The following is a 25,296-nucleotide window of genomic DNA, read 5'->3' on the forward strand; positions in this document are numbered from 1 at the left end:
CTATAATTCTTGACTGGTGTGAGGAGGTATGGCCGTGTTCTCCCAGGCTCTGGGGTCTGGTTCTGAATGGATAGGGCCCCACCCCTTTCCTCTTAGAGAAGACAGACCCCTCAGGTGGAGGTCATTAGCATTTCAATGGTCTCACTCTCTGCTTGTGGTGTCTCCACCCTTCCCAGAGTCACAGCCCTGGAAACTGGAAATGACTGGGGCTTTCTCCACTGAGCCGAAAAAGAAACAGATAGTCCCCTTCACACCCAGTCCAAGGCAACCCTCCGGCTCTCCCAAAGCCTCTGTCTGTTTTTTGGGGCTGCGTACCTGTAGTGAGCAGTTCACACTTGCTACTTAAAACCCCAGTTGGAGCTCAGCTGAGCTGTATTCGCTTGCTGGGAGAGAGCTTCTCTCTGGCACCACGCGGCTCTGCAGCTCTGGCTATGGGGGAGGGGGGTCTCCCGACCTGGTTCCGCAGGTTTTACTTACAGATTTTATGCTGTGTTCTTGGGCATTCCTCCCAATTCAGGTTGGTGTATGATGAGTGGATGGTCTCGTTTGTCCCCCCACAGTTATTCTGGATATTTACTAGTTGTTTCTGGTTTTTTGTAGTTGTTCCAGGGGGACTGCTTAGCCTCCACTCCTCTCTATGCCGCCATCTTGCCCGACTCCGTCTTATATCACTTTTCATTCTAATAAATTGTGTTTGCTTTGGCAACGCTTGTACTGTCTACAGTTTCATATTTTATGTTCTCTCTCCCTTTATGTTTCTGGAGGTTTGGTGTACAAGTTTAACTTGTATTCTGGATCTTTATTGTAGGATGACCTCGTTGGGGCATTTCCAACCCCATGTTTCCATCCTACATGTTAGTCTGATACCATAGAAAAGATTTTTCCAGTCTCCCTCCTGAAAGAAATTGGGATTTCTGCATTTAGTATGTAAACTTTCATATAATTTTCTTGACGATCTCCAGAACATAAATCTCTACTTTTCTTCCAAACCAGTCTGGGGGACAATCAGCTATTTTCTATGAGGAAAGAGAAGCCAATCTGAGTTCTAATTGCTTCCTTACAGATTTTTAACCAGCCCTCCTGTTTGTAGCTCCTTCCTCATTTCCACTTCCAAACATACTTGGTGCCTCCCATATTTGGGCCTTTTGAGAGTTTTGCTGTATCAGTCTGATTGCTTGTTACTTTCCCCACTACTGGCCGACAGTTCAGCTTTTTCAAGTCTGCTAAGTCAGTTGCCATTTGCCTTCCAGCTTCTAAAATGTTGGCCCTTCTCTTTGAACATATGGGTTTATACATAATACATATATGTATATTTATATATATTCAAATCTCCTTTCTATTGTTTTAATGGAGCTGGTTGGGAGGAAGGAAAACTAAATAAGTGTTCAAGCCCTCATTTTTAAAAGGTACTCATCCTTCCCTCCATGTCTTTGCTTTCCTTGCCTAATATTCCCCTCTTTTTCTCTTCCTGGACTTCTCACATTAATCCGTCAGTACTGTGCTCAGGTAGAATCTACTCCAGATGCCTTGACCCCTTCAAAGATAAATTTACCCTTCCTCTGCTACCTCTAGTTCTTGGTACTTCATTTGATCTACTTATTTAATAGTACATGCAAATTATAATTATATGATTATGTATCAGTCTCCCTTACTAGTTATATACTATAATTCTAATCAGATTTAACAAGATTGTTGTTATTGGTAGAGATCATTCTTTAGTAGAAGATATGAATAATATTTAATAGCCATATCAAAGACCCCTACTCCTTAAATACCCTTAAATCTTGTGGCTTCTGTTTAAATTGGACTCATGTTATAACCAAATCCCAAATAGAAGTTTCTAAAATTTTAACTTCTCTAAAATTTTATCTTCAATCTCTTTAATATCTTCCTAACCGTATTAAATATATTGCCCTCTTTTAAATGATAGTACAAAGATGAACCTCAGGCAGTCCTCCTTTTGATTTACTAAAAACTTAGTTCTCAGTTTCTAAACAAAAACTTTATGAAATAATTAGTTGTGGAAAAATGCACATTTTTATGGAATTTGAGTTTTCAACATTTATTCTCTTCATTGCAATTAAATTTAAATTAAGGTAATACCAGGAGGTATTATCAGACCACGTATAACAATCATGTTTAAGTTTTTAGTAGTGCTAAAAATATCTTTCTGATTTTATGAGTTAATTCTATGAAGAGAAAATGAGATTGTTCATTAGGGATATGATTTTATATATAAAGTTCTGATACCCATTGTAAATAGAATAGATGTATTTTGCCTTATTTGGGGACAATATCTCTAAACTTAAAGAATTTTGTGTTTAATATAGAATAATCTAGAATAACCATATGGAAATAAGTTATTATACTTCGGAACTTTTGGAATATTTTGTCTTCCTGACCTTAAATGCTCAGTTCTGTTTAAAATCAAAATAATGATTTTACAAATATAGTAATTGCTGATGATACTTCAACTTTGACTCTTTGGTTCAGTCTTGTGGGGTTGTTAGAGTCTATATAGATTCTTAAAATCATAGAATTTCAGAGTTGAGAGCTGAGAGTTCCTCAAATCCAGTCAACTGAACTTCAAAGGAATCTGAGATAGAAATAGCTTGACATACTATTTGTGATCAGCTGCTTACCAGTGACTGTGTGTCTGTACCTCTTTCTAATTTAAATTCTTGTTTGCCTGCTTAACCTCTCTAGTGAATCTATCTTGATGTACCAAACAAATATCGTTCTAATCCTATCATGGGATCCTCCCTATCTGCTCACCCATATTTTTGCACAGGCTTTCACTTTAAATAACACATAGAAGAATGGTTTTGCATAATATATCACTTACCACAGTTAGTAATTTATTGCATTGATGGCTCAAGATTGTAAGCATTTTATAATTTTTTTAAGAGAAGTTGTGGGTTTATAGAACAATCATGCATAAAATATAGGATTCTCATATACCACCCTATTATTAACACCTTGCATTGGTGTGGAACATTTGTTACAATTGATAAAAGTGCATTTTTGTAATTGTGCTATTAAATCTGGTTCACTGGTTGTGTTGTGCCGTTCTATGGATTTTTTTTTTTTTAATTTTTATTGTTACCATATACACAACCTAAAATTTTCCTTTTTATCCATATTCAAATATATAATTCAGTGCTCTTAATTATGTTCACAGTGTTATGCTACCACCACAGTCATCATTTCCAAAATTTTTCATTTGTCTCAGGTAGAAACTCATACATTTTAAGCCTTAAAACTTAAAACATTTTATTTTTGTAATCTACATTGTGTTCCTAAAACACATACTGAGACACACAGGCTGTCAACAATGATCAATTATTGTTGTTGTCTTACTTAATGACTATCAAATCCCACAAGGAAGAAACAAACCAAAAGATTGAATAGAACAAATGTACTGTGATGAAATGTGAATGTCTTTGCTGCTTCACACACATAGTACTGCATCATGTGTCATTCATCAAACCTATTGCAATCTATGTTTTTCTAATCAAATAAGGGTGTTTAACATTAAGCTAGGGTTTACTCCCCAGCTGAGTGATCTACGAAACATTATTGGTAGAATGTTACTTTAGAGGTATAATCAACTAACCAAAAAGCACTACAAAAAGCTGCAAGTTTTTCAGTCATGAGCCATAAAGAAGTTGAACTATGTAATTATGTTTAAAGCCAAGAGAACCACTCTGTAATCTGTGAAAACTTAAATGGCAAAGTAATATAATTAGAGCTGAAGTTTCTATGCCTGTGAGACATGATAAGGAAAAATTTTTATCCTAGATAAATTTTACATTAATTTTGTCCACCATCTTTGGGATCTACCAAAGATTATCATAGGTAGAAAGCTAATTAGAATATATAATAAAACCGGATTTAAATTGTTATTAACTTAATTTTTCAAACTGAAAATTTAATACATAACACTCAAAATGTGTTATCAAAAATGTCATTACCACCATTGCCATTATCAGCAAGCATTTATTATGTACCTGCTTCACATAGGCATTATTCTGGTGCTAAATCTGTAAAGAGACAGAATTGCCATTATAATCCTTTTCTTAGCATTTTCTTTCTTGCATTTCTCCATTAGGTAGTGTTCTAGTTTGCTAATGCTGCAGAATGCAAAACACCAGAGATGGATTGGCTTTTATAAAAAGGGGGTTTATTTGGCTACACAGTTACAGTCTTAAGGCCATAAAGTGTCCAAGGTAACACATCAGTAATTGGTTACCTTCACTGGAGGATGGCCAATGGTGTCTGGAAAACCTCTGTTAGCTGGGAAGGCACGTGGCTGGCATCTGCTCCAAAGTTCTGGTTTCAAAATGGCTTTCTCCCAGAACATTCCTCTCTAGCACGCTTGCTCCTCTTCAAAACGTCACTCACAGCTGCACTGACTTCCTTCTCTTTGAGTCAGCACGTTTATATGGCTCCACTGATCAAGGCCCACCCTGAATGGTTGGGGCCACACCTCCATGGAAATATCCCATCAGTTATCATCTACAGTTGGGTGGAGCGCATCTCCATGCAAACAACCTAATCCAAACGTTCCAACTTAATCCCCACTATTATGTCTGCTCCACAAGATTGCATCAAAGAATATGGCTTTTTCTGGGGGGCATAATACATTCAAACTGGCACAGGTAGAAATTTGTAACATAATTTAAACAAGTTTTAGTAAATGATCATTGGAAGGTAGTTTACTGTAGTAGTTAGATTCAAGGACTCTAGTTTCCTGGTGCCTCCCTCAATATCTAGAATATTGTCTTCCACATAGTTGTTCTCAGCAAATATGCATTGGATATATGAACACATTTATGCTTTAAATTTGTATACAATTATGTGGATCTTTATGCATATAAACATGCATACTACCTGTTCCAGTTTGCTAATGCTGCCATCATGCAAAATACCAGAAATGGATTGGTTTTATAAAGGGGGTTTATTTGGTTACCAATTTACAGTCTGAAGGCCATGAAAATGTCCAAATTAAGGCACCAACACGAGTATACCTTCACTGAAGGAAGGCCGATAGCATCTGGAAAACCTCTCTTAGCTGGGAAGGCAGGTGGGTGGCATCTGCTGATCCTGGGTTGTGTTCCAGCTCCTTTCTCAGCTCCTGTGCATTCCTGAAAATATTGCTCTTGGGGCGTTTTGTCCTTTCTTAGCTTCTCCAGAGCAAACACTAGGCTAGCATCTCCAAAGTGTCAGCAAATTCTGTTTTCAATGGCCATCTTCAAAATGTCTCTTGTAGCTGGTCTCCAAAATGTCACTCGCAGCTGCTCTGAGGTCCTTCTGTTTGTGAGATGTTTTATAGGACTCCAGTGATTAAATCAAGACCCAAGCTGAATGGGCGGGGCCACACCTCCATGGAAACAATCCAATCAACAGGTCACCCCCTAATCAAAGGTGTTACTAGTTACATCTCCATGGAAAAACTCAATCAAAAAGTTCCAACCTAATCAACATTAATTCATCTACCCCCACAAGATTGCATTAAAAAATATGGCTTTTTCTAGGAGACATAATATATGTAAATAGTGCACTACCTCACTAAGAAATATATCATTTTAGTAGATTCAAAACTGGAATCTGGAATTCATGAACTGGAAGACCCTAAAATAAATATAACTAAATAACAGGACCCTCTTTTAAGTCAGTGGGATAGAGGTATTGCCCTTCCAGTCCTAAAGATTCCCTATGTTTGTTTTTTAAATGCCAGAATGTTCCCCTTTCACTTTTTGCCTATCTATATCCAAATCCACATACAATTAAAATTGTTCCTAAAACTCAAGTATGGAAATGCACTTCAAGTGAGAGCCTTTTTTTTTTTTTTTTAACATTTGAACACACAACTTATACAATGAACTTCATGTTCATTATTTTCCCAGTCTAGCAGTGAGGTTAGACTAAGATATGCTAATAGTAGCAAACATCACCAAGATTTCAGTGGCTTACAAAAACAAAGGTTCATTTCTTGTCTGAATTGTCCATTGTGAATAGTTGCTCTCCTCCACATTGTCTTCATTCCAGGAACCAGGAAAAAGAAGCAGCTCCTTTCTGGGACTTTGCTAGTCTTGTAGCAAATGGAAAACAAAATATGATGGAGCCTCATAATGGCTTTTAAAGCTTTTGCTTGGAAGCATCACCAGTTGGGAAGCAGACTCCAAAATGGAGATTGGCATTCAGGTGGTTTATCTGGGAATGCTGTTAGGATCAACACCTGTGGAAGGGGAGGAAAGAGAAGGAAGCAGAATTGGACAGATGGAATTGAGCTGTTACACTGTCTGTACAGGGGCATCAGCTGACCTATGGGGGAGTCTGAAACTCTGGGATAAACCTCCATAATTTTCCCAAATTGGGGCTAAGGACCAGGCCATTATGCTCCTGTGTAGATCAGTCCTTGGATGCAGGTGGCCCTGGAAAGAGAACATGACTTTGGCAAGGCAGCTCTCTTCAGTCATGGGGGCTGACAGATGAGGGCTATCTGTCATATATAAGTCCTTTATTCCTGGAGGTTGCTTTGGAGTCATTTTCACTTGTTTCATTGGCTGAAGCAAGTCATATAGCCAAACCTGATATCAGTAGAGTAGAGAAGTTTAATTCTCTCAAAAGAATTGCTTTAGGTCACATGGCCAAGTCTGACATCAGTAGGCGGGGACATCCAGTCCTCCCACAGGGAGTGTCAGTGGATATTTTGAACAATAACCAAGAACAAACAGTCATGAGCTGCTTTAGTAATAAATTTGTGACATCACACAGTCTGACATGGAGTGAGAACCATAGTTTAACAAACGAACAAACTTGGAAAGTTTAATCTAGTATTCAGCTATACTGAGATTATAGGAATGTACCCAGATGTGAAGGGAAAAAGAGAAAGACAGGGAAGGAGAGCATAGGCAAAGCACAAAAGAAGCAAGAGCAGATCAAACATTCCCATTTTCCAAACATTTTACTACCGTATATTCTTCTTCAAATGGATTAAAAATTGAATATAACCAAATTACAAAACTTGGTAGGCTGCTCACCAGCAAGTTAGCCATAAAATGTTAAATTGAACTAAGTAACAAAGTGATCTCATAAAAACCATTCAAATAAATGTTTCAAAAATAACCATCAAGCTGTGTTGCATTAAACTGAAGTTCCCAGTTCTATGGATGTAGAGCAGAGATTTCTTAAGATATTAGATTAACTGCTGGAGTATGGAGTGGAGGGAATGGGTAATGGATTTCAGAGCCTCAAGAATAATTAGGGTAGCACACTTTCTAATTTAACCTGTCTGGTCAGTTTATTTAAACAACCTAATTATGTGGAACCTAGAATAGGGAATGAGATCTTGTTATTCTGGACAGGTTAATGTAATAGCCTGATTATATTCTTGAGTATTATAGGCAGAAAGTAAAAAAAAGTATTTGCAAAGTCCCCTTGAGGGACTGGGGGAAAATGTGGAACTATTAAACTTCCCCACCTGCAGAATTCCTGATATTTTCTCAAGCATTAGGAACTCCCAATTTAATAAGCCAAGCCCTCCATCTTGAGGCTTGCCCTTATGCAACTTATTTCTGCAATGGTGCAGCTAAATCTGTTTATAATTATGCTTAAGAGTCATCCCCAGAGAACCTCTTTTGTTGCTTGAATGTGGCATCCCTCTGTGAGCCAGCTCTACAAATAAACTCACTACCCTCCCCATTATGTGGAACATGACTACCAGGGGTATAAGTCTCTCTGGCAATGTGGGACATGACTCCTGGGGATGAACCTGGTCCTGGCATCATGGGATTGAGAGTGCCTTCTTTACCAAAAGGGGTAAAAGAAATGGAGCAAAATAAAGTTCCAGTGGCTAAGAGATTTCATACATGGTGGAGGTCATTCTGGAGGTTATTCTTATGCAAGCTTCAGCCAGATATTGCTAATTGCCAATGTCAAGCCCCAACCAACAGTATTTCTGAAAACCCTAAATAATACCCTGGGCTCTCTCTAAGACTCTATTAAAGTTTTACTTACTAAGTTTATTTTTTCAGAAACTTAAGGCCTCCAGATGGCTCCCATGCCAGATAAGCCCTGAAACCCAAAAGTACTTGTCTCTCCAAGACATCAACCAGTTCCATTTCTCTACCCCATAAAGTCAACACCCCTTTCCAGCACAGAGAAGTTAAAATGGTAACTGCCCAGATATCCCTGAAAATTGAGAGAATAATCAAATGAGTGAGGAGGTAAAACTGACAAATTAGGATTTAACAAATGATTATAACTACTGACTTATATATTTCTTTTTAGTTTGTAGTGTTTTAGCATATCTGGGAGGAAATATCTGAAAATGTTGAACTGTAATCCAGTAGCCTTGATCATTGATAATGATTGTATAACTGTATAGCTTTTATTGCGTGACCGTGTGATTGTAAAAACCTTGTGATCGGCACTCCTTTTATCCAGTGTTTGGGTACATGAGTAATAAAATAAAGATACTGCATGAAAGAAAAAAAAAAGAGTAATTTGATGGAGGAACCTAATAGCACATGGTACTCTTTTATCTCATGGTAACAGCTATTTTACAGATGAGTGAATTTATGTGTGGAAACATCAAATAATTTCTCTAAATTTATTCAGCTAGTAATCAGGTTGAGATGAAATCCAAGTAAAAATCCAAACTCCATGTTCTTATTCATTGCATTACCAAAATAATTCACAGTATTTTCTTTTTGGGAAACTTTCAAGACTAGTATTAAGCTGCTATCTTAAAATATTGATGTCAGAAGCCTGACATGGGATGAGACAATTGTGTTTCTTTCCTGTACTAGTTAACATGTTGTTTATTCACATCTTGATAACTTCAAGATGTGACTAAAGAATCAAAGTTTAGAATTTGGTGAGATGTGTTTTAGGATTACTCAAGGGTATTTGTTACCTCTTTCAGGAACAGCATCTGTTGCAGTTGCAGGTCTCCTTGCAGCTCTTCGAATTACCAGGAACAAACTGTCTGATCAAACAATACTATTCCAAGGAGCTGGAGAGGTACCTGCCTTAATGTCTGAATTAATGAATAAATAAGTTGTTTTAATTACTCATTGATTTAAGGTTTGAGAATTTCTTTTAAATTTTTCATGTATTTTTTATTTATGAAAAATTCCTATATCGAGTATTGAAAACTATTTTAACTTTTCATAGGATACTTTAGTATAGAGATATTTTTCGCAATTTCTAATCTGTGAGCTTATCAAATGTTGCCATAGGTTTTTGTCATGTATTTAAGGTGCCATTCAGAGAGGAAAAAAAAGTTTCCAATATGTAATTATATATGAAAACATTTAAATATTTAAGCCATTATATCTGATACTGATTTTTTGATCCTCCAGTGACAAGGACAAGATTTTTCTTAATTTGACTCACAATTCAATTTGCACATATGTAACTATGTTCATATTTTTAAGAAAATAATAGTTTGAATTTAAATACTCACAGTACATTATAACTTCACATGCAAAAGATCCAAAATGTTTTAAATTGTTGGTAGGAGATAGCAGTAAGACTGAATTATGTAGTACTCAGTTATCTTTTTCTATAATTTAATCATTTCAAAGAGGAATACTAGATCTAGTAATAATAATTTACCCCAAAATAAAAGTTAAAATGTTAACTGAGTTTGAGCTTCTTGTGAGAAAACTGCCAAAATCAGTTTTGAATTACAGAATGTATAAATGGAAAAAATACTTTGTGGCTATATGTATTTTAAAAAGGCTTTAAAATTTCAAATTTAATAGTATTACAAATAACACAATATATTACAGTGGTAACAATTTGCTTAAACTGTGTGTTAGTTTTGATTTTGCATCTTAAAATAAAACAAAATACATGAAATTAGAACTTAAATGCCAGGATTTAAGCATGTGAAAATATTCAAAATGTAAATGCAAATTCATTGCATTTCTTACATCAAAATTAAGGAAAAATCTAGGCTCATTAAAAATTGAGCTCCATATTTATGTGGATTATTTATACACTCTGTATTTAATTTTAGTAAGCCTCTTCTTTGAATTCCTAAAGGGTTCTGATGAATGGCATAGGCCAATTCTTGATACCTAGCAAGGCAGAAGTATTCATGGTTGGATGATTCAAAACTGGTTCTTGTTTGTCCCTCAAAAGGTTCTGGAAATTTAACAAATTATCACAAAATGTGTTAAATACAAAAGGAGTTGATTCTTTTAATCTTGCAAGAACTTTTACAGCACTTTTTCCAAATTAAGAGAGTAAATAAGTGCTTGGGAACACAAATTTTATGTCATTTTCATTCTATTGCTTAATTGGTTAAGTGCTCATCCAAGTGACTGGGAATCATTCTTCAAATTTAATTAGAGGCGCTTGAATCTAGCAATGAACAATACAGTCCCATGACCAATTCATTATTCAATATTTTCTTGTAGCAAATCTTGATTATATTAATAGGATTAAAGATACTGGCAGTCAAGGAATATGACTGGTTTATCTGTGGCTAAATAGTAAGCAACTTAATAATATTTATGATGTAATAAGAAGAGTAAATAATTAGCATTTGCTTAAGTCACATGTGAAAAAAATATTTTTCTCCAGTATAAATGAATGGCAATAGTTCTTTAGCTCAACAGAGTCCTTTTGTGCTTTTTGCTAATGGAGACAAAATTGGGTGAAATGTAAATCTTGATAAAATATCAAGTGGAACAAATTCTAAAATTTTTGTTTTCGTAACGTCTTTCTCAGGCTGCCTTAGGGATTGCACATCTGATTGTTATGGCAATGGAAAAAGAAGGTTTACCAAAAGAGAAAGCCATCAAAAAGATATGGTTGGTTGACTCAAAAGGATTAATAGTTAAGGTAAGAATTTATCGTTTTTAACCAGAATAAAAATCAATATGCTATGGTGGGTAACCATTTCAAAGACTAGTTCTAGTTCCGCCCCTGCCCCCATACTGTGTTGTTAGAAGAGTCGCGATTAACCAAGAATGATCATCTTATACAGCAGTATTGATATTCTTCTGAATAAAGAGGAAAACAATAGCTCAGGAATAGAATCAATCTGTGATGTGAGTAGATATTTAGGAGACAGAATTGGCATACTTAGTAACTGTTTAAATATGGAGGGAGTAACTGGGGTAGAGTAGAGAAGAAGTCTAGACTCCTTGGGTGACTAGGTAAATGATACAGCCATCAATATAAACAAAGAATAAATAATGGAGCAATTAAGGGAAAAGAAAATGAGATCAATTTTGGACATAGCAAGTTTAAGGTGCCTGTGAAGACCCGAGATGGCGATGTCCCCTTGGTAGTTGGAGATACAGGACTGATGCTCAGGATAAGGATCTGATTCTGAGGATAAGGGATTTGGAGATCATAAGCAGAGGATAAGGGATTTGGAGATCATAAGCATGTATATACATTGAAAAAGCTATACAAATTGTTTTATATTTAGAGATATCCAACATTCAAGAACTAAATGTGGAAGTCTATGATTGTGGTTTTCTTTTGTGGTTTCTAATGATACCTTTTATATGAAGTCTGTTTAAAAATAAATAGATTTTAGTATCTCAAATAATTTTAGCATAGTGTTACTGAACTGAGACTCCAATTTCCTTAGACTACAATACTTCCAATAACTGTGAAATTGCTGGCTAGACCTAATCAATCACTCTTCAGGTCTTTTACTTGTCAAAACAAAGAAGTATGTATATTCTGCTGGCCAAGATAAAGAAAGTTATATTTTAAATGGTTGTTTATATTTAATAGCTTGTGCACTATTTATTATAAGAGGCATATGAAATTTCAGCTAACCAATTTTCTTTCATGCTTTAAACAAAGTTCTTATTTCTGATTTTTGTTGCAGAACTAATAAATGTTAGAATAACTAGTAAGTTAGTATAATATTGCTTTCAGATTTACCTGATTCTTTTGTGTTTGTTATCCTTCATCCCTCAGGACTTTTACAGCATCTGAGAACCATTAACAATCATTCTATTAATATTTATTAACTTGTATTGTAGCTGTTTATAATATATTAAAAATTCATAAAGGTTTGAAATAAAAATTTTTTATTGGTCCAACTGATTCTCTTGTTAAAGACATAAAACCAAAAACTAAAAAGTAAACTGTGAACTCAGCTCATCTATGGAATTTTATCATCATCAGACCAAAAAATTCTTCTTACCTGTTTTCTGTTTTCATTTCAACCTTACAACTATAATGTTTTCCATCATTTACCTCACATCCATATGTGCAATAGAGTGAGTTTATGGTATAGAATATCAATGTTTTAAATAATTTATCCATGTCAGTAAGGTTGATTGAAATCAGTTACCTGGTCATTGATAATATTCAAATATCTTACTTTAGAGGATAAGGTAAAAACTTCATTACCTCAAACAGAAACTCTGTACCAATTAAGCATTAACTTCCCATTACTCACCCCACTCTGGCCCCTGGAAACCTATATTCTAGTTTTGACTCTAATGTATTTGCTTATTCTGATTATTTCTTGTAAGTGAGATCATGCGTTATCTATCCTTTGTGACTGGCTTACTTCATTCAAAATGTTGTATTCAAAGTTCATCCATGTTTTTGCATGAATCAAAACTTCAGTCCCTTTTATGGCTGAATAATATTCTATTGTATATATTTACTACATTTGGCTTATCCATTCATTGGTTGATGGATACCTGGGTTGCTTCTGCCTTTTGGCAATTGTGAATAATGCCGCTATGAATCTCAGTGTGCAAATATCTGTTTAAGTCACTGCTTGCAATTCCTTTGGGTATATATATAGAAGTCAAATTGCCAGGTAATATGGCAATTCCATACTTGACTTCTGGGGAACTGCCAAACTGTTTTCCACAGCTGCTGCATCATTTTACATTCCCAACAATGAACATATGTTCCTGCTTATCCACATCCTTTCCAGACTTGTTATTTTCCATTTGATTTTTTTAATAATACCCATTCTAGTAGGTGTGAAATGGTATCTCATCATGGTTTTGATTTGCATTTCCCTATGTGGTTTTGATTTGCATTTCCCTCTAATGGCTAATGAAGTTGAGCATTTTTTTCATGTGCTTATTGTCCTTTTATGTATCTTCTTGGAAGAAATGTCTAGTCAAGTCTTTGCCAATTTTTAAATTGGATTGTTTGTCTTTTTGTTGAATTGTAGGAGTTCTTTATATAGTTTGGATATTAAACTCTTATCAGATACATAGTTTCCAAATATTTTGCTCCTGTTCTGCTGGTTGTTGTTTTACTTTCATGGTAAAGTCCTCTGATGTACAAAAGTTTTTAATTTTGATGAACTTCAATTGAACTATTTTTTTCTTTTGTTGCTCATGTTTTTGGCTTGAAGCCTAAGAAACCATTGCCTAATGCAGGGTCCTGAAGATGGTTCCCTATGTTTTCTTCTAGGAATTTTATAGCTTTGTTTCTTGTATTTAGGTCTTTAATCAATTTTGTGTTAATTTATGTATATTGTATAAGGTAGGGATCCACCTTCATTCTTTTTCATATGGATGTCCAGTTTTCCGAGCACGATTTGTTGAAGAGACTATTCCTTCCACATTGAATGTTTAGACTTGTACACTTGTCAAAAATCAGTTGGCCATAGATTTCTTTGGTCTGTATGTCTGTCCTTGTGCCAGTAGCATGCTGTTTTGATTACTGTAGCTTTGTAATAAGTTTTTAAATCTAGAAGTGTGAGTCCTCCAACTTCATTCTTCTTTTTCAAGATGGTTTCAGCTATTCAGGACCCTTTATCCTTCCATATAAATTTGATAATTGGCTTTCCCATTTCTGCAAAGAATGCTGTTAGAATTTTGATTGGGATAGTGATGAATCTGCAATCATTTTGGGTAGAATTTACATTTTAACAATATTTATTCTTCCAGTCTGTGAACTTGGAATGTACTTCTGTTTATTTAGGTCTTCTGTGATTCAGCATTGTTTTGTGGTTTTCCATGTACAAGTCCCTTACATAGTTGGTTAAATTTATTTCTAGATATTTGATTCTTTTAGTTGCTACTGTAAATTGAATTTTTTCATGATTTCCTTTTTTAATATAATTTTATTGAAATATATTCACATACCATACAGTCATCTAAAGTATACCACAATTTTTCACTATTTCATTATTTAGTTTTGCATTCACACCACAATCAATTTTTGAACATTTTCATTACTCCAAAAAATAAAAATGAAAATGAAAAAAAATAAAAGTAAAAGAGAACACTCAAAGCATCCCATACCCTTCCTCCCCCATTTACTTTTTTTTGCTTTTCTTAAAAATTTTTTTAATTGAAATATATTCACGTACCATACAATTATCCAAAGTATAAAAAAGTTCACAGTATCATCATCTAGTTGTTTATTCCTCATCACAATAAATTTTTGAACATTTTCATTACTCCAAAAAATAAAAATGAGAATAAAAATAAAAGTAAAAAAGAACACCGCAAACATCCTATACCCCCTCCTCCATATTATTCATTTACTTTTTGCGTCCATTTTTTTACTCATTTGTCCATTCACTGGGTAAAGGGATTGTGAGCCATAAGGTTTTCACATTCCCACAGTCACACCATGTATGCTATATAGTTATACAATTGTTGTAAGTTATTAAGATTGTTCAATTCTTGTATATAGAAACACTACTGATTTTGCCTGTTGATATTATACCCTCCCACTTTGCTAAATTTGTTTATTAGTTCCATAGTTTTATTGTGGATTTTTCAGGATTTTCTACATATAGGATCATGTCATCTATAAATAGAGAAAGTTTTACTTCTTCCCTACCAATTTAGATGTATTTCTTTCTTTCCTTTCTTTCTTTCTTACTTTTTCTTTTTCTTTCTCTTTTTCTTTTTTTGCATAATTGCTCTGGCTAGCACTTCCAGTATAGTGTTAAATAACGGTGGTGATAGTGGTCATCCTTGTCTTGCTCTTGATCTTTAAGGGAAAGCTTTCAGTCTTTCACCATTAAGTATGATGTTAGCTGTTGGTTTTTCATATATACCCTTTATCGTGTTGAGGAAGTCTCCTATTTATCAATTTCTAAGTGATTTTATCAAGAAGGGGTGCTGGATTTTGCCTCATCTCTTTTCTTTGCATCAATTAAGAGGATCATCTGGATTTTTTTTCCCTTTATTCTGTTAATGTAGTTCATTACATTAATTGATTTTCTTATGTTGAACTACCCTAGCATATGTGGGATAAATCCCACATGCTCATGGTGTATAATTCTTTTAATGTGCTGTTGACTTATATTGGGTAGTATTTTATTGAGGATTGTGGCATCTCTATTTATAAGGAACACTGTTCTGTAATTTTCTTTTCTTGTGGTATCTTTATCTGGCATGATATAAGTGTGATGCTGGCCTCATGGAATGAGTTAGGTAGTGTTTCTTCTCTTCAATTTTTTGAAAAAGTATGAATATTTTCTTGGAATATTTGGAAAAATTCCCCTCTGAAGCCATCTATTACTGGGCTTTTCTTTGTTGGGATTTTTTTGATGAAAAATTCATTATCTGTTCTTGTTATTGGTCTTTTGAGAGCTTCTATTTCTACTTGAATCAATGTAGGCAGTTTGCATGTTTCTAGGAATTTGTCCATTTCATCTAAGTTATCTAATTTGTTGTATAGTTGTTCATAGTATCCTCTTATTATTCTTTAAATATCTGTGGGGTCAGTAGTAATGTACCATCTTTTATTTCTGATTTTAGTTAAATTTGCTCCGTCACTCATTTCTTCTTGTCACTCTAACTAAAGATTTGTTGATTTAATCCATCTTTTCCAAGAACTGACTTTTCATTTCATTGACTCTCTTTGTTGATGTTGTTCTTGTTGTTATCTCCACTCTAGTCTTTTTGTTACTTCCTTCCTTTTTCTTGCATTAGTTTTGGTTTACTCTCGTTTTTTTTCCTAGATCCTCCAACTGTAAAGTTAAGTCTCTGATTTGTGATCTTTCTTCTTTTTTAATTTAAGCATTTAGAGCTATAAATTTCCCTCTCAGCATTGCCTTTGCTGCATGCCATAAGTTTTGGTATGTTGTGTTTTCATTTTTATTTGCCTCAAGATAATGTCTTTATTTCCCTGGTGATTTCTTCTTTGACCCTTTGGTTGTTTAAGAGTATGTTGTTTAGTATCCATGTATTTGTGAATTTTCCAGTTCTTCCTCTGTTACTGATTTCTCACTTCAATCCATTGTAGTTGGAGAAGATACATTGTATGATTTCAGTATTTTTTAATTTATTGAGACTTACTTTGTGACCAGACATATGGTCTATGCTGTAGAATGATCCGTGTGTACCAAAGAAGTATGTGTATTCTGCTGCTGCTGAGTGAATTGTCCTATATATGTCTATTAGATCTACTTGGTTTGCAGTGTTGTTCAAATTTCTGTTTCCTTATTGATCCTCTGTGTAGATGTTTCTATCCATTACTGAAAGTTGTGCATTGAAATCCTGTTAATGTAGAACCATCTATTTCTTTCTTCAAATCTGTCAATATTTGCTTTACATATTTTGGGCCACTGCTGATAGGTGCATGTATATTTATAAGTGTCATGTCTTCTTGTTCAATTGATCCCTTTATCAGTATGTAGTGACCTTCATTGTTCATTTTAACAGTTTTGGGATTAAAGTCAATTTTATCTCATATTAGTATAGCTACCTCAGCTCTCTTTTGGTTTCTGTTTCTTGATCCTCTTCTTTTTCCATCCTTTCACTTGCATCATACTTTTATCAATAAATTTAAGTTGAGTTTCTTGTAACAGCATATATCTGGGTCGTGCTTTTTTATCCATCCTGCCAATCTCAGCCTTTTAACTGGAGAATTTAAGTAATTACTGATAATGCAGGATTTTCTTCTGTCATTTTGCTGTTTGGTCTTTGTATGTCTTATACCTTGTTCCTCAACTCTTTTGTTAATTCCTACTTTCATATTCATTTGATTTTTTGGTAGTGTATCATTTTATATCCCTTCTTATATCCTTCTGTTTTTATGTTTGATACTTTTTGTATGGTTGACATGGGGTTAAATTTTAATATCCTAAATATGTAATAATTGTGTTTGATTTTGATACCAGCTTAAATAGCATACACACTACCTATACTCTTCTATTCCTCCACCTTTTTGTTGTACTTGTTCCAAATTTTATCTTTATATATTGATGTCTAAAACCATAGATTTACCATTACTTTTTATGCATTTTCCTTTTAGAACCTGTAGGAAGTAAAAAGTGGAGTTACATACCAAGAAATATACTACAATAGTACTATAATTTACAATTACCCTTATAGTTACCTTTACCAGATATCTTTATTTTGTTATGTCTCTTTAAGCCACTGTCTAGTATTCTTTCCTTTTGGTCTGAAGACCTCCCTTTACCATTGCTTGTGGGGCAGGTCTATTGATGATGAATTTCCTCAGCTTTTGTTTATCTGAAATTAATGTCTTAATCTCTCTCTCATTTTTTTTTTTGAGTTTTTTAAAATGCAATTTTATTGAGATATACTCACACACCATATAATCCATCCAAAGTATACAATCAGTGGCTCACAGTATCATTGTATAGTTGTGCATTCATCGCAACAATCAATTTTCATTTGCGTTACTCCAAAATAAAGAAAAAATATGAAAATAGATAAATAAATAAAAAATAATACCCAAACCATCCCATACCCCTTTCTCCCCATTATTTATATATTTTTGTCATTATTTTATTACTCATCTGCCCATACATTGGTTAAAGGGAGTGTCAGTCATCAGGTTTTCACTATCACACAGTCACACGATAAAAACTGTACAGTTATACAATTGTCAACAAGAATCAAGTCTACTGGATTACTCTTCAACAGATTCAGGTATTTCCTTCTAGCTATTCTAATACACTAGAAACTAAAAAGGAATATCTTTAAAATGTGTTAGAATAACCTCCAGATTGACCTCTTGACAATTTGAGATATCTCAGCTACTGAAGCTTTATTTTGTTTCATTTCTTTTCCCTCTTTTGGTCAAGACAGCAGTCGCAATCCCACAATGCCAAGGCAAAGCTCATCCCTGGGAGACCTGTCCCTCGTTGCCAGGGCAACTTGCACCCATGGGAGTCATGTCCCACATGGGGGGAGGGTAGCGAGCTTATTTGCAGAGTTGGCTGAGAGAAAGAGGCCACATCTGAGCAATGAGAGGTTTTCTGGGGGTGACTTTTAGGCATAATTATAATCAGGCTTAGCTTCGTCTTTGCAGAAGTAAGTTTCATAAGGGCAAGTCCCAAGACCTAGAACTTGACTTATTAAATTGCGAATCTCTAATGCTTGTGGGATATCAGGAATTCCCCAGGTGAGGAGGTCTACTATTTCCACATTTTCTCCCAGTTGCTCAAAAGGACTTTGCAAATGCTTTTTTATTTTCTGCCCAAAGTACTCTGGGGTGTATCGTCTCACTCATTTTTTTAAAATTCAGTTTTACTGAGATATATTGACTTACCATGCAGTCATCCATGGTGTACAATCAACTGTTCACAGTGCCATCATATAGTTGTGCATTCATCACCCCGATCTATTTTTGAACATTTTCCTTACACCAGAAAGAATAAAAATAGGAATAAAAAATAAAAGTAAAAAAGAACACCAAAATCACCCCCCCATCCCACCCTATTTTTCATTTAGTTTTTGTCCCCATTTTTCTACTCATCCATCTGGGTACACTGGAAAAAGGGAGTGTAATCCACAAGGTTTTCACAGTCACACTGTCACCCCTTGTAAGCTACATAGTTATACATTCATCTTCAGGAGTAAAGGCTATTGGGTTGGAGTTTGATAGTTTCAGGCATTTACTTGTAGCTATTCCAATACACTAAAACCTAAAAAGGAATATCCGTATAGTGCATAAGAATGTCCACCAGAGTGATGTATTGACTCCATTTGAAATCTCTCAGCCACCGAAGCTTTATTTTGTTTCATTTCGCATCCCCCTTTTGGTCAAGAAGATGTTCTCAATGCCACAATGCCGGGTCCAGGTTCATCCCCGGGAGTCATATCCTGTGTTGCCAGGGAGATTTACTCCCTGGGAGTTAGGTCCCATGTAGGGCGGAGGGCAGTGCATTCCCCTGCCGAGTTGGCTTAGCTAGAGAGAGAGGGCCACCATCTCCCTCATTTTTAAAAGAAAGTCTTGCCTGATATAAAATTCTTGGTTGGCAATTACTTTCTTTCTGCACTGCCTTCTTGCCTCCTGGTTTCTGATGAGAAATCAGAACTTAATGTTGTTGGGGCTCCGTTGTACATAACATGTTTCTTTTTCAACTTACAAAATTCTCTCCTTGTCCCCGGCATTGTATTTTGTCTACTACATGTTTGGGCGAGGTTCTCTTCGAGTTTATCCTCTTTTGGATTCATTGGGCTTTCGGCAAGTGCATATTTGTGTCTTTCTTTAAATTTGGGGAGTTTTCTGCCATTATTTTTCTGAATATTCCCTCTGCTCCTATCTCTCTTTTCCTTCTGAGACACCCATAATGAGTATATTGGCACTCTTGATGGTGTCACACATGTGTCTTAGGCTCTGTTTACTTTTTTTCTTTCTGTTTTCTTTCTGACCTCAGCCTGAATAGGTGACTTAGAAAAGACAGAGATAACCCTGCACTTCTCTTTTTCCTTGAGGTGGTATTCTTGATATGATAGGAGGGCTAAATTCTGAAGCCATCAATTTTCTTCTTTTTGAATTCACTGATTCATTCTTCTGTCAGCCCCAGTCTGTTTTTGAAACCATCTAGGGGATTTTTTATTTCCATTACTGTGGTCTCCAACTCCAGTATTTCAGATTGGTTCTTTTTAAAAATTTCTATCTGGGCAGCTAAAAAAAAAAAATACAGATTCCTGGGCTTTACCCTGGAATTGTACTAGAATATCTGGAAGCAAGACTCAGTTATCTGTGTTTTCCTCTGGTAATTCTGATACTCAGTCAGCTTTGGAAACCACAAATGTTGTTCATTCTCTCTAGCACTGTCTTGATCACCAATCCCAAACCATTTTATAGATGGAGAAGTCCTGAGCTTTAATCCTAATTTTCTATCTATAACATTTATAGATGGCATTTTCTGTGTTTAGGATTTTTTCTTCACTTTTTAAAATATCATTAAAAGTTTCAGAAGCAACATAGATTTATTTGCTGTCAAAAATTAGAATATATTCTACTTCTAGTTATGTCCCTAACCAACAAAATCTGTGACTGTTGATATGTTGACTACAGTCAACAGTGGTGAAGACAAGATTGTAAAATGCATTTAAAACTAAAAAAAGAAAATTTGTGTTTTGGATAATGTAGGACACCACATTGAGAAAAATATTTTGAATCATTGCAAATGGGCATTTGATAAGTCTCTCACTTGTAGATTATTACCATCTTTTAAGTTCATCTTACATTATAGATTTACATGCTTGTTTACATGCTTTTTTAAATTCATTTTTATCGAGATATATTCACATACCATACAATCATCCGAAGTATACAATCATTTGTTCACAGTACCATCATATAGTTGTGCATTCATCAACCCAATCTATTTTTTTTTATTTTGAAATAAATTCAAAGTTGTAGGAGCAATTGCAAAAACAATACTAACCCCATACACAGAACTCCATCATACCCTGAACCTCCTCCCCCCGTAGCCCAATCCACCAACTTTAACATGCTGTCACATCGCTATTTCTTTCCCTCCCTCCCTATCTATCATCCATCATCTATCGCTCTGTCTTCTGAACATATGAGAGCTTGCTGCTCACACCCTTGAACAAACACTGTAATTCACATATACACTTCCCATGAATAAGAACATTCCTTTACGCAGTCCCATTAAGCGCAGCCAAGAAGTACAAGAGATTGAACAATGATACAAAGCTTGCATTCTATATTTCCTTTTCCTTATGACTCAACTGTGACCCTTTGAGCCTCCTGTCTTCCATCCTCCAATCCCATCCAGGTTCATCCTTGGCATTCAATTGTCATTTATTTAGACTGTCTTTTTTTTTTTTTTTTTCAATTGTGGAGACATATATATAGCCTAAATCTTCCCATTCCACCCCCTCCCTAGCCTTCCATTAGTGGGATTAATCACATTTAGAATGTTGTAATGCACTTTCCCACCATCCATTGCTAGAAATTTCCCTTCACCTCAAACAGCAACCCTACACTCATTTCTTAACTCCCCATTGCCCCTTCCTCCATTTCTCTTAACCCATACTCTGCTTTTCATCTCTATGGTTATATTCTCTAATAATATCTTTGTGTTTACTGTGGGGCTTAAAATTAACCTCTTAAATCCATAACAATCTTGTTTTTTCTTTGATACCACCTTCATTTCAATAGGACACATAAACTATGTTCCTATACTCCTCCATTCCTCCACCTTTATATACTTGTCTAAAATTACATATTTTATGTTGAGTTCAACACCACTGATTTGTCATTAGAGTTTGTGTATTTTATATCATGTAGGAAGTAAATAGTGGAGTTACAGTTCAAAAATTATTGACTTCTATTTGTATTTCATTGTGTTTGGAGAATGTGTTTTGAATATATTCTTTTTTTTTTTTTTTTTTAATTTCTTGAGGCTTATTTTATGTCCCAGCTTATGGTCCCGTCTGGAGAAAGATCTGTGATCACTAGAGAAAAATGAGTGTCCTGGTGATTTGGGATGTAAGGTACTATATATGTCTGTTAAAATTCTCTATATCTCTTTCTCTTTTCTTTGTTTCTCTGTTGGTAGGGCTCCCTTTAGAATCTGAAGTAGGGCAGGTCTTTTATTGGCAAAGTCTCTCAGCATTTGTCTGTCTGTGAAAAATTTAAGCTCTCCCTCAAATTTGAAGGAGAGTTTTGCTGGATAAAGTATTCTTGGTTGGAAATTTTTCTCTCTCAGAATTTTAGATATGCCATGCCACTGCCTTCTCTCCTCCATGGTGGCCGCTGAGTAGTCACAACTTAGTCTTATGTTGTTTCCTTTGTATATGGTGAATTGCTTTTCTCTTGCTGCTTTCAGAATTTGCGCCTTCTCTTCAGTATTTGACAGTCTGATCAGAATATGTCTCGGAGTGGGTTTATTTGGATTTATTCTATTTGGAGTTCGCTGGGCATTTATGTTTTGTGTATGTATATTGTGTAAAAGGTTGGGGAAGTTTTCCCCAACAATTTCTTTGAATACTCTTTCTAGACTTTTACCCTTCTCTTCCCCTGCTGGGACACCAATGAGTCTTAAGTTTGGACATTTTATTTTATCTATCATATCCCTGAGATCCATTTCGATTTTTTTGATTTTTTTCTCCATTCTTTCTTTTGTTCTTTCATTTTCTGTTCTGTGGACTTCTAGGACACTGAGATGTTGTTCAGCTTCCTCTAGTCTTGTATTGTGAATATCCAGAGTCTTTTTAATTTGGCCAACAGTTTCTTTTATTTCCATAAGATCTTCTATTTTTTTATTTACTCTTGCAATGTCTTCCTTATGCTCTTTTAGGGTCTTCTTTATGTCACTTATATCCTGGGCCATGGTCTTCTTGATGTCCTTTAAATCCTTTGCCATGTTTTCATTCCTTGATTGTAGTTCTTTGATTAATTCTGCCAAGTACTGAGTCTCTTCCAATATCTTGATTTGTGTGTTTGGAGTTGGATTCTCCATATCATCTGGTTTTATCATATGCATTAAGATTTTCTGTTGTTTTTTGGCCTCTTGGCATTTGTTTTGCTTGATAGAGTTCTTTCAAGTTGTAAAAAAAAAAGAAGGATATCGATCTAATTTTTCAGAAACACAGTTTGGTGGCGTACACTTTCTCTAACTAACCAGCAGATGGCATCTGTGAGTCACCTATACCCCTCAAGTCAGTTCTCAACCTTGTTCCCACAGTGTGTGGGGAAATGATTATTGTGGGGTTCAGTTGGAGAACTCAGTTTGGGTGTGTTGCTGGAGCCATCTGCCCTGAATGTGGGGCATGTGTATGGGTGGCCAGGGAGGAAGGGCAGTTTTAATGTTCAAATCCCCCATGTTCCCAGAGATTCAAGGCCGCCACAAGAGCCTAAGCCTTCACTTCAGTTCAGCCCCAGACTCTCTCTCTCACTGTCCCACAAACCACCGGACTTGGCGTAGCGTCCCTGGGTTCTCCGAGTGTGTCCCCCTCCCAGCCGCGATCCTCCAGGAGCTCAGCCTAGGGAATGCCGTGCTACGTCACCAGTGCACGCCGTCCCTCAAGGGAAGCCCCGGGCCACTGGGCCGTGCAGCAGCACTCTCCGCCTGAAGCAAAAATGGCCGAACGGGGCGTCTCAACCCCTCCTCCTCACACAGTTCTTACGTCCCAGCTCCGGAACAACTGGCAAGGCTCTGGACTGTCGGCACGGCTGTGGGCAGGAGTTTATCCATCCCTCCGTGGAGCCAGCTGCCAGCCATGGAGTTTCTTTCAGCTTCCGGCTCTGCCCTCCATTCCCCCGGCCCCAAGGGTATCTGCAGTGGACTATCCTCCAGGCCAGACACCGAGAGGCCGGCCCAGCCCCCTCTTGCTGTGTTTTACTGCGTGGTTCCCACTCCCGCAACTGCAGCCGCTCCTGGGTTTTTCCCTTTTTTTTTTAAAGAGCCAGTCAGTCTCCAAATGCCAAGCCCTGACTTCCCCACAATGCTGCGCGGCTGCAGGTCTTCCAGCCAGCTTACTCACTCGTTTCAGAATGCAGACTCCTGGTTTCACCAAGTATACGGCCCCTGTGATACTAGCAGAACTCGTCCAGCTGGCGCATCGCTGTAACTGGTATTCTGGGTCACTTTCTGGTTTTTATCTAGTGTTTTTCATGGAGGTGTTTTTTCCCTGTCTCACCTAGCCGCCATCTTAGTTTCTGCCCCAATCTATTTTTAGAACATTTTCCTTGTACCAGAAAAAGTGAAAAAAAGAGTAAAGAATAAAAGTAAAATAGAGCACTGAAATCATACCACTACCACCCTATTTTTCATCTCCATTTTTCTACTTATCCATCCATACACTGGATAAAAGGACTGGAATCCACAGGCTTTCACAATCACACTCACCCTTTGTAAGCTGCATTGCTAAACAATCATCTTCAAGAGTCAAGGGTTGGAGTTTGATAGTTTCAGGTATTTATTTCTAGCTATTTCACTACACTAAAACCTAAAAAGGGTTATCTATATAGTGCATAAGAGTGCCCACCAGAGTGACCTCTTGACTCCACTTGGAATCTCTCAGCCACTGAAACTTTGTTTTGTTCATTTAGCAACCCCCTTTTGGTCAAGAAAATGTTCTCAATCCCACAGTGTCGGGTCCAGATGCATCCCCAGGAGTCATATTGCCAGGAAGATTTACGCTACTGGGAGTCAGATCACACGTAGAGGGGAGGGCAGTGAGTTCACCTGCTGAGTTGGCTTAGCTAGAGAGAGAGAGAGGGCCACGTCTGAGCAACAAAGAGATACTCAGGGGGAGACTCTTAGGCACAATTATTTACAGGTTTAGCCTCTCCTTTGCAGTAACGAACTTCATAAGGGCAAGTCCCGTGATAGAGGACTGAGCACATCAAACCGTCAGTCCTCAGTGTTTGTGAGAATATCACCAACAATCCAGGTGAGGAAGCCCAATACCTCCGCATTTCTCCCCAGCTCTACAGGGGGCCCTGCATATATATTTTTATTCTCTGCCCCAAATTACTTTTTGATGTGTCACTATTTCACACTAACCTATGCAAACCTACCAGGTCTCACTTCTTGTTAAAAGTTCCATGTAATTATAGTATTTGAACAAACTGTACAAGTTAAATTGTTTAGGAAATATAGCTCTTGCACCAACTAATCATCTCTTCCCTTGGTATTTATATGCTTTTAACAGCAGTGCATATTTTGTCAGTTTAAATGTAGTTATATCAGCTACTAACACGATTGTTTCTAAGACTTTTACTCTTATGCTGGTTTCATTTTCTTATGTGTGAGTTTACATCTTGGCTTGGTAATCTAATAAAAATGAATGGATTTCTATTTTTATGGAAATAATATGCAAACTTATTTTAAGCCACATGCCAGAAACAGTTTGGACATATTTTCACTGTCATCTTGTTTGTCAGCAGTGGATAGATGGGAACTTTTTTTTCTCGGACTGGGAAAATAGCTGCATTCAGTAAGCTTTCACTGTGAGCTACTGATTATTCTATTTCATGCTGTGGACCATTCTTTATAATGGATTGTGTGGAATCTTTTTGTTGTTTTCTTTAAATAACAAATTGTTGAAATATTTTCCTCTTCAAGCTATT

At 36.1% G+C, this 25,296-nt stretch overlaps 1 protein-coding gene across 2 annotated transcripts in view; it reads left to right on the forward strand.

Moving 5' to 3' along the window:
- The window catches only part of ME1 (malic enzyme 1), a 267,367-nt gene that overhangs the window by 218,558 nt on the left and 23,513 nt on the right, over positions 1 to 25,296 (forward strand). For both annotated transcript variants that reach the window (XM_037844248.1, XM_037844249.1), the window contains exons 8-9: positions 8,933 to 9,030; positions 10,750 to 10,863. In XM_037844248.1, the coding sequence (XP_037700176.1) occupies positions 8,933 to 9,030; positions 10,750 to 10,863 (212 nt within the window). The remainder of the gene's footprint in view (positions 1 to 8,932; positions 9,031 to 10,749; positions 10,864 to 25,296) is intronic.

The sequence above is a fragment of the Choloepus didactylus genome, chromosome 7 (genome assembly GCF_015220235.1).
Source record: "Choloepus didactylus isolate mChoDid1 chromosome 7, mChoDid1.pri, whole genome shotgun sequence".
In the NCBI taxonomy this organism is placed as follows: Eukaryota; Metazoa; Chordata; class Mammalia; order Pilosa; family Megalonychidae; genus Choloepus; species Choloepus didactylus.